At 40.6% G+C, this 10,736-nt stretch overlaps 1 protein-coding gene across 2 annotated transcripts in view; it reads left to right on the top strand.

Moving 5' to 3' along the window:
• The first annotated feature begins 733 nt into the window (after positions 1 to 733).
• The window catches only part of ZFAND1 (zinc finger AN1-type containing 1), a 25,874-nt gene continuing 15,871 nt past the window's right edge, over positions 734 to 10,736 (top strand). The window contains exons 1-2 of one of the 2 annotated variants that reach the window (XM_025870775.2): positions 734 to 818; positions 10,249 to 10,291. In XM_025870775.2, the coding sequence (XP_025726560.1) occupies positions 764 to 818; positions 10,249 to 10,291 (98 nt within the window). In that variant the 5' untranslated portion in view covers positions 734 to 763. The remainder of the gene's footprint in view (positions 819 to 10,248; positions 10,292 to 10,736) is intronic. The other variant, XM_025870776.1, reaches the window with a different exon arrangement.

Genomic DNA, 10,736 nt, shown 5'->3' with positions numbered 1-10,736 from the left:
GTCATGTCTGGTGTCACATCAATGGAATGGCATCCATTTGTACCCCACCTAGAAGAGCCTTTACTTCCTTGGTGCCTTTGAAGTGGCTCATCAAATACATGAGATTGCCCTTCTGCCCAATGGAATCAAAAGCTTTCTTCAGTTGTGTTAAATGAGACGGGGCTCTCTAAACTGAGGAACTCAATGCGGTTCAGTACACACTTGGGACCTCAAGAGCTACAGACTCCCCCCTCCCCCATTAAAAAAACAAATAAAAAACCTTTACTTTTCAACAAGCCTAATGAATCCCTTGCAAGAGGGATCTACTGTAAACCATATTAAGTAACTAACACTGGTGCAGGACAAATACGGAATTGAATAAGGTCCTTCACTTGATTATTGCAAATGCTTGTGCCAAGCACTGTGCCGGTTCGGAGATTTACATCAATTAAAAAAAGACCATCTTTGTGAAGTCGTCCCCAGGTGGGTTGCAGCACGGAGGGAACTTCAGCACGCAGCCTTCCAGAAGGGTAACTGGGTATTTCCTTAAGGACTGGCCGCGAAGACTTCCGCCCAGGAAAAAGACAAACAGACCAACTCCCTTTTCTTCACGCCGCCTAGCTAGACGCCTAAATCGCATATACACTCACAACTCACCGCACTCACAATAGCTTGACTTCTTCCGGTGGACGCGTCAGCTAGGCGGCAGGCTCCGCCCAGAGGTCGGCCACACTCCCAGGAGGCGCCGCGCGTGCGCCGTAGCCCCGCCTCTTGCGGCGCTGTGATGGCGGAGTTGGACGTAGGTCAGCACTGTCAGGTGGAGCATTGCCGGCAGCGAGGTGATCTAGCAGTCCTTAGCCACGGGCATGGTAGACTTGGATCCCACTATGCCTTCATGGAGAGTGGTGGCGGGTGAGGGGAGGTGGTGGGGCGCGGTGAAGTCTGAGGAGGCAGGGTGGGTTCGTCCCTCCTGGGTCTGCAGTGAGATGTGTTGGTATTTTTTCTTGCCCCTGGGTCTTTGGAAGAGAGTTTGGTCTCTTTAGAAGCGAACCATGCAATTTCCGAAAACATGCCTTGCATGCCTGGCTAAGAACTTTTGCCCCTCCCACTCCTTTCTGATGTCAGGAGACGTGTTCCCCTCTGATCCCGCCACTACGACCTTGGGCAAGCTACTTTTCTTTCCAAACTTTCTGTTACTTACCTGTCAGATGGAGTTGGGCGAGATTACTTTTTCACCTGGTCTTCGCGGCTTCTCGTGCGAATGCCCTTAGCTTTTAGCAGATTCTCATCCTCAGACTATTCTGCTAGATGATCATTATGCTCACTCAGTACTGTCATTCTTTGAATATTACTGACTCAACAAATATTTACCAAGCATCAATTTTGGTGCTGGAACTACATAGGAGGGTATAAAATACAGTCTTTTCCATAGAAGAGCTTTGAGAATAATCTGTATTTTGGAGCATTAATAAGGCGATCTTCTCTCTACAGTGAACTGAGAGACTGTGATACACCTTGCCCAATCTAATAGCCAGTGGTAGTGTGGCACAAGCTTTAGGATGTCCTACATCTGGACAGGCAAGTTTCCAAAGCATTAGAGCGATACAGAATGCTCAGTCTTTGGTACCTGGGTTTTGCTCCAAATGTGTGCTGTCACAGTTGATTGTTACTACATAGGGTGGCAAATAGGTTTCATCTCTCACTGCAGCTTCAGTTATTGGTTGTAGGTACCCGGTGAAAGGAGAACTCTCGAGATTTAGCCCAGTTTTAGTGAAAATGCCACAATTGATTAGTGATATCTGCTGTGGGCAAAAGGGCACAATCCCTTCTAGGTTCTTGTCACTTACAGTCTGTATGTGTATATTTTACCACCCGCTGTCATGGCTAGCCATTCAGGAAACCCATATTTCCTTGTAGATCTTTCATAGAGAAGCTTAGCCAATTGGGTTTTGACTGTAATGTTTATTTCTGGTATACCTGATTACTACATCCATGGTATCTGCCAACTTCAGGGATCTCTTAAAATACAAATACATATGAAATGAGGCCAGGGCTTAGCTCTTTTGGAGTAGTGGAGAGGGGGGTTAGGATTTAGGGGGTATTGAGTATCCTAAATTTCGTTTATCTTCTGGATGGTTACAAAGATAGAAAACTATCTTGATCTTAACTCTTCCCTCTAGGTCCTCTTGGTTTGTATTTAATATCTAATCACCAGAAGTTTCAAAATAGCAAGCATGTACATTTTTTCTAATTTGAAAGAGACATAAAAGAGCATTATATGCTTCAGTTTCCTCCTGCTTACAAATGAATACATAGTTTTTTGGTATGAAACATGCTCACAGTATCATACCTTCAGAACAACAGTGTCAATTCACTTGGCCTCCTTCTGCAGTAGAGGAAGAACTGTATTCAGCCCCCCTTGTCCCACAAGCACAATTATCCAGGGATCCCTTTGGGTTATGATAGGACTTCTTTCTGTTTTGGTTAAGGTCCCCTGTAGCATGAGACCTTTTGGGGGGCAATTGTACTCTTCTCTAAAGTGCAGTGCCTTTTGTTTTCACTTTGTAAAAGTTGCACAATTGGACACATCCAGCTTCACTTGACTGTATACTGTAGTATGAGGTACAAGCAAAACAATTTAGAGAGTGATTATATCTAGTGGATACTTTTGGTGTGCTTTTCAAAAATCCATTTCCTAACAACTACCTGCTCTTCCTCAACAGAGAGGAAGGAAACAACTCAGGATTAAATTTGGCAGTATCAATCAATTTATCTATTGAATTTCTGAAATTCTTTCAACACATTTCCCCCAAATCACCACAGGATTTTTCTCAGAGTTCACTATATTCAAAACAAGTTAATTGTTGCAATGATTCTTATTAGTTACTTACTATTCTCATCTTTTACATATATCTCGTTTGGTTTTTGCAGTGACTCTATGAAGTAGGTGTGACATACAGTCTAGAAATATATATACACACATATATATGTACACAGACCTGATATGCTTATATCTATATCTATTACCTAATAGAGCTTTGGTTTTGTATGCATACACAGACATAACATACTACACTACATTCTATATCAAATATATATATACCCAAAGCTCTACTAAATTTTTTACTGAGTAATATAGATGATTCATCTTATTTTTCTGTAACTTTTTAATTGACATAATTAACATACAATGTTATATTAGTTTCAGGTGCATAATCTATAGATTCAGCAATTCACCGTTGTCGTCATCCAATGTTATTATATTACTGACTATATTCCCTATGCTTTTCATTTCTGTGACTTAATTATTTTATAACTAGAAGTTTGTACCTCTTAATCCCCTTTATCCATTTCGCCCAATTCCCCAACCCACTGGGGAATTCCTGTGGTAACCAGCAGTTTGTGTATTTAAGAACCAGTTTTTTGATTTGTTTAAGTTCCACGTGTAAGTGAAATCATATGGTCTGTTCTGTCTTACTTCATTTAGCATGATACCCTCTAGTCCATGCATGTTGTCACAAATGACAAGATCTGTTTTTATGGTTGACTGCTATTCCATAGTATATTTACATACCGCATCTTCTTTTTTTAATTTTTTATTATGTTCATCACCATACATTCCATCATTAGTTTTTGATGTAGTGGTCCATGATTCATTGTTTGTGCATAACACCCAGTGCTCCATGCAGCACGTGCCCTCTTTAATACCCATCACCAGGCTAACCCATCCCCCCACACCCCTCCCCTCTAGAACCCTCAGTTTGTTTTTCAGAGTCCATAGTCTCTCATGGTTCTGCTCCCCCTCCGACTTACTCCCCTTCATTCTTCCCCTCCTATCTTCTTTTTTTTTTCTTAAAATGTTGCGTTATTTGTCTCAGAGGTACAGATCTGTGATTCAACAGTCTTGCACAATTCACAGCGCTCACCATAGCACATACCCTCCCCAGTGCCTATCACCCAGCCACCCCATCCCTCCCACCCCCACCACTCCAGCAACCCTCAGTTTCCTAAGATTAAGAATTCCTCATATCAGTGAGGTCATATGATACATGTTTTTCTCTGACTTATTTCACTCAGCATAACACCCTCCAGTTCCATCCACGTTGTTGCAAATGGCGAGATCTCATTCCTTTTGACGGCTGCATAATATTCCATTCTGTATATATACCACATCTTCTTTATCCATTCATCTGTCGATGGACATCTTGGCTCTTTCCACAGTTTGGCTATTGTGGACACTGCTGCTGTAAACATCGGGGTGCACGTACCCCTTCGGATCCCTACATTGGTATCTTTGGGGTAAATACCCAGTAGTGCAATTGCTGGATCATAGGGTAGCTCTATTTTCAACTGTTTGAGAAACCTCCATACTGTTTTCCAGAGTGGTTGCACCAGCTTGCATTCCCACCAACAGTGTAGGAGGGTTCCCCTTTCTCTGCATCCCTGCCAACATCTGTCGTTTCCTGACTTGTTCATTTTAGCCATTCTGACTGGTGTGAGGTGGTATCTCATTGAGGTTTTGATTTGGATTTACCTGATGCCGAGCGATGTTGAACACTTTTTCATGTGTCTGTTTGGCCATTTGGATGTCTTCTTTGGAAAAATGTCTGTTCATGTCTGCTGCCCATTTCTTGATTGGATTATTCTTTGGGTGTTGAGTTTGATAAGTTCTTTATAGATTTTGGATACTAGCCCTTTATCTGAGATGTCATTTGCAAATATTTTCTCCCATTCTGTCGGTTGTCTTTTGGTTTTGTGGACTGTTTCTTTTGCTGTGCAAAAGCTTTTTATCTTGATGAAATCCCAATAGTTCATTTTTGCCCTGGCTTCCCTTGCCTTTGGTGATGTTTCTAGGAAGAAGTTGCTGCGGCTGAGGTCGAAGAGGTTGCTGCCTGTGTTCTCCTTTAGGATGTTGATGGACTCCTGTCTCACATTTAGGTCTTTCAACCATTTGGAGTCTATTTTTGTGTGTGGTGTAAGGAAATGGTCCAGTGTCATTCTTCTGCATGTGGCTGTCCAATTTTCCCAACACCATTTGTTGAAGAGACTGTCTTTTTTCCATTGGACATTCTTTCCTGCTTTGTCGAAGATGAGTTGACCATAGAGTTGAGGGTCCATTTCTGGGGTCTCTATTCTGTTCCATTGATCTATGTGTCTGTTTTTGTGCCAGTACCATACTGTCTTGATGATGACAGCTTTGTAATAGAGCTGGAAGTCCGGAATTGTGATGCCGCCAGCTTTGCTTTTCTTTTTCAATATTCCTCTGGCTATTCGGGTCTCTTCTGGTTCCATACAAATTTTAGGATTATTTGTTCCATTTCTTTGAAAAAAGTGGATGGTATTTTGACCGCATCTTCTTTATCCATTCATCTGTCATTGGACATTTGGGCTGCTTCCATATCTTGGCTATCGAAAATACTGCTGCAGTAAACATAGGGGTGCATATATCTATTCTAATTAGTGTTTTTATCTTTTTTTAGGTCCATAGCCAGTAGTGGAATGATTGGATCATGTAGTATTTCTACTTCAAATTTTTTAAAGAGCCTTTGTAACGAGTATAAGGTGATATCTCATTTGCGTTTTCCTGAGGCTTAATGACTTAAGCATCTTTTCATGTGTCTGTTGGCCATTTCTGTGTCTTCTTTGGAGAAAGGTCTGTTCAGGGCCTCTGCCCATTTTTTTAAAATCAGTTTGTTTGTTTGTTTTTGAGTTGTATAAGCTCTATATATCTTGGATATTAACTCCTTATCAGATGTATCATTTGCAAATATCTTCTCCCATTCAGTAGGTTGCCTTTTTGTTTTGCTAATGGTTTCCTTCAATTCACAAAAACTTTTTGTTATAATTCCAAGTTTATTTTTTGTTACCCTTGCCTTAGGAGACCTACCTAGAAAATGTTGCTAATGCTGATGGAAGTCAAAGAAATTACTGCCAATATTTTCTCCTAGGAGTTTTATGGTTTTAGGTCTCACATGTAGGTCTTAATACATTTTCAGTTTATTTTTGTGTCTGGCATAAGAAATTTTTTTGGTTTCATTATTTTACAGGTAGTTGTCTAGTTTTCCCCAACACCATTTGTTGAAGAGACTGTCTTTTTCCATTGTATATTCTTGCCTCCTTTGTTGTAGGTTACTTGACCATATAAGATTTTAGACCACTGTGTTTTCATTTTCATTTGTCTCCATGTATTTTTTTATTTCCTTCTTGATTTCTTGGTTACCTATTCATTGTTTGGTAGCATGTTATGTAGCCTCCAGGTATTTATGTTCTTTCCAGATTTTTTCTTGTAATTGATTTCTAGTTTCATACCTTTGTGGTTAAAAAAGATTCTTGATAATGATTTCAGTCTTCCTAAATTTATTGAAACTAGTCTTGTGGCCTAAGAGGTTATCTATCTTAGAGATATATAGATGCATGTGCACTTGAAAAGAATGTATCTGCTGTTTTTGGATAGAATATTCTATCTATCTATCCTCTGGTCTAATGCTTTGTTCAAAGTCACTGTTTCTATATTGATTTTCTGTTTGGATGCTCTACCCATTGATACAAGTGAGTTGTTAAGATGCCCCACTGGTATTGTATTGCTGTCAATTTCCCCCTTTGTTAGTAACTGCTTTATGTATTTGAGTGCTCCTATGTTGGGTATATAGATACTTGTTATATCCTCTTGTTGGATTGTTCCTTTTATCATTATGTAGTGCCATTCTTTATCTCTTGGTACAGTGCTTGTTTTGAAGTCTATTTTGTTTGTTCTAAGTATTTTGGCTTCCATTTGCATGGTATGTTTTTCCAGCCTTCACTCTCAGTTTGTATGTGTGTCCCTTAGGTCTGAAGAGAGTCCCTTGTAGGCAGCATATAGGTGGGTCTTGTTTTTAATCCATTTGGTCGCCCTATATCTTTTGATTGGAGCATGTAGTCCATTTACATTTAAAGTAATTGTTGATAAGTATGTACTTATTGCCATTTTGTTACTTATTTTATGGTTGTTTTTGTAGTTCTCCTGTTCTTTTCCTCTTCTCTTGCCCTCTTGTGGTTTGATGACTTTCTTTAGTGTTAGGCTTGGATTCCTTTCTTTTTATTATGTATTTGTGTATCTCTTAATAGGTTTTTGATTCGTGGTTATTATGAGGTTCATATATAACATACATATGACAGTTTATATTAAGTTGATGTGGTTGCTTACGCTTGAACACATTCTAACAGCATTATATTTTTACTCCCCCACCCACATTTTATGTATATTTCCTATCTTACATCATTTTGTGTGTATCTTGACTTTTGTAGATATAATTCATTTTACTGCTTTTTAACCTCCATGCTGGTTTTGTAAGTGATTTATCTACTACTTTATTATGTTTACTCTTACCTGTGAAATATTTTCCTAAGTTTCTTCTAGTTAGGGCCTTTTCTTTCTACTCACAATTCTCGTCAGTGTTTTGTGTAAAGCTCATGTAGTGGTGATGAACTCCTTTAAGTTTTATTTATCTGGGAGACTTGATCCCTCCTTCTACTCTGATAACCTTGCTGGGTAGAGTATTTTTGGTTGCAGGTTTTTTCTTTTCAGTACTTCGAATATATCATGCCACTATCTTTTTTTTTTTTTTTTTAAGATTTTATTTATTTATTTGACAGAGAAACAGCGAGAAAGGGAACACAAGCAGGGGGAGTGGGAGAGGGAGAAGCAGGCTTCCCGCCAAGCAGAGAGCTCGATGTGGGGCTTGATCCCAGGACCCTGGGATCATGACCTGAGCTGAAGGCAGACACTTAATGACTGAGCCACCCAGGCGCCCCATCATGCCACTATCTTGTGGCCTATAAAGTTTCTCCTGAAAAGTCAGCTAATAGCCTTATGGGGTTTTCCTTGTATACACCCGTTTTTTTTGTTTGTTTGTTTTTTCTGCTTTTAAAATTACCCTTTTTAGAGGGGACGGGTGGAAGGGGGAAAGGGAGAAGAAGAGAGAGAATATTAAGCAGCCTCCATGCCCAGCATGGATCCTGATGCAGAGCTCGATCTCACAACCCTGAGATCATGATCTGAGCAGAAATCAAGAGTCAGATGCTTAACTGAGCCACCCAGGTGCCCCTAAAATTATCTCTCTATTATTACTTTTTGTCATGTTTATTATTATGTGTCTTGGTATGGACCTCCTTGGGTTCATCTTGTTGGAGGTTCTCTTTGCTTCTTGGATATGGATGTCTGTTTCCTTCCTGAGATAAGTTTTCTGCCCCCTTCTCCCTTCTTCTGGGATCCCTGTAATATGAATGTTAGTACACTTGATGATGCTGAGTTCCCTTATCCTATTTTTTTTTTTTTTTTACTCTTCAGCTTGGTTGCTTTTCATTATCCTGTCTTCTAGAGTGTTGGTCTGTTCTTCTGCCTCCCCTTATCTGTTCTCTTTAGTGTGTTATTTCATCTATTGAATTCTTCATCTCTGACTGGTTCTGTTTTACATTTTCTCTATCAACGTTGAAGTTCTCACTGAATTCATCCACTCTTTTCTCAGGTCCAGTGAGTATCTTTGTGACTATTACTTGATTTCTTTATTGAGCATATTGCTTATCGCAGTTTCTTTTAACTCTTTTGCTATGATTTTTGTCCTCTTCTTTAATTTGGGACATATTCCTCTGTCTCATATTGTGTAACTCTGCTTCCATGAATTTGGGAGATCAGTTATCTATCTTGGTCTTGAAAGTTAGTGTTCTTGTGTTGAAGAGGTCCTGTGGTGCCTTGTAGTACAATGCCACTTGGTCACCAGAGCCAGGTGCTCCAGGGGTGTCTTCTCTATGGGCTGCATGCACACTACTGTTGTCGCTGAGCCCCATTTGCCTTCAGCCCCATTGGCTGCAGTGACCTACTTTGCTTGCTATGGGCACACTGGGCAGAGTTTGGCTCCTGCACTGTTGAGAGGCCTTGGTGGGCTTGTAAGTGGGTGAGCAAGCAATCAGACTAGGTGTGTGCAGTCAGCCTCTGAATGGCAGGGCTTTCTCCCTGTGTGGCCTGCTGAAAGTTGCTGGAACTTTGGGTGTGCTGGTGTGTGGGGTTATCCCCCTCTCCCCAGGGCAGGAGTCACTTTGGAGTGGCACTGGTCCCTGCTGGGACTGCTTGCAGGTATGGCAGGAGTGGAGCCACTTTGGAGGGAGTCTGCTGAGGTGAGCAGATTGGATGGGGTAGGAATGCAGGTGAATGCATGGGCAGACACACCATGCTAGCAAGGTAGTTGGCAAGTGTTAGTGCTGGTTTCTCCAAGTGTCCAGCTATCTAACCTGGGAGAGGAAAAGAAAAATGGTGCCCTTTAGCACTTCTGTTCTTGGAGAAGTCTGAAGATCCTGTCCCTCTGGCGCACATTCTGAGATTAGTAAATAAATTGCCTTCATGAATATCCCAGGTGTTTTTCAAACTGCTGTTTCTGTGCTGGTTGCCAGCAGTTATTTATTCTAGCTTTGTAAGGGTGGGGACTCAGTTTACTATTGCCTCCAGCTCTCAGATTTTTAAAATACCTGGAGGTGAGCCCCACTGATTTTAAAAGTTTGAAGTTTAGCCTCACTGATTTTCACAGCCCAATATTATGAGGACTCCTCTTCCCAGTGCAGGTTCCCAGTAGCTGGGGTGCCTGGTTTGGGCTCTGATCCTCTCTAGCTTTTCTGTGCTTGTGTTCCTCCTGTTTATGGTTAGTCTTACCACAGGCTTGGTTCCCAACTGTGTCTCCACCCCTCCTGCCCTTCCAGTGTGTTCTCCCTCTGTAGGATTAAGCGTTGGAAGGTCTGTTTCATGTTTTCAGGTGTTTTTCAGATGTAGCTGTTATCTTGGTGTGTCTGTGGGAGGAGATGAGCTCAGGATCCTCCTATGCTGACATCTTCCTCTTATCCCCCACAAAACTTTACTATTAAACAGTTTGCTTAGCATTGCTAGATTAGTAACTGTGGAATCAGAATTGAAACCCAGGATTTTCACTTCAAATACAAGATTTTTGCAGCATACAGTACTCAGAAACAACACATAATAAATCTGGGCATCCAAAAAATCCCAGTGCTTTTTTTTCCTGATCTAGCACACTACTACAAGGAACATTTCTCCTGATAATCCAGTCATTCCCAGAGTGCTTGAGGTTTTGATAGCTTTGGTTTAACCACGAATTCCTACACTAGGATATTGGTCAAAAAGAAGAGTTCTCCTATAGATGTAGTTCAGTACCTTAAGAATCTTTTTAAGAAAACTAAATCAAAATCACATACTGACCAGTGCATATAACATTTTCCCCTCGATTTTAGATTTTCTTCCATTTGTATGTGATGGTTGTTCAGGAGTATTTTGGTAAGTTAAATTTTTATACAGGATTTGGAAGTAATTTTAGTGTTTTTAATAAGAAATTTATTTCTGAAAAGCAGAATGATTTAAAATAGTTTTTACTTAGGCCATTAATATTTTATATTATAGTAATTACTTAGAAAATATAGTCCTAGGCTCTAATTACTTGTGTATCTATGTGGGTAAACTTTAAACTTTCAGAAATGAATTTGTGTGTGATTTTTTTTGCATAAAACTTAACATTTGTGTCTTGAAATCACAAGAAGAGAACATATCCACAGTATAAAGAATATGATAGAAGAGATGCCTGGGTGGCTCACTCAGTTGAACATCTGCCTTTGGCTCAGGTCATGATCCCAGGGTCCTGGGATTCAGTCTGGCATCTGGCTTCTTGCTCAGCGGGGAGCCTGCTTTTCCCTTTGCCTGCCACTCTCCTCCCCCCCCCCCCCCC

Source organism: Callorhinus ursinus, unplaced genomic scaffold (genome assembly GCF_003265705.2).
Source record: "Callorhinus ursinus isolate GAN/ISIS: 27379988/994484 unplaced genomic scaffold, GSC_fseal_2.0 scaffold5, whole genome shotgun sequence".
NCBI classification, from domain to species: domain Eukaryota; kingdom Metazoa; phylum Chordata; class Mammalia; order Carnivora; family Otariidae; genus Callorhinus; species Callorhinus ursinus.
Note: the sequence above shows the minus strand (reverse complement) of the source record. Positions and strands in the feature narration are given on the sequence as shown.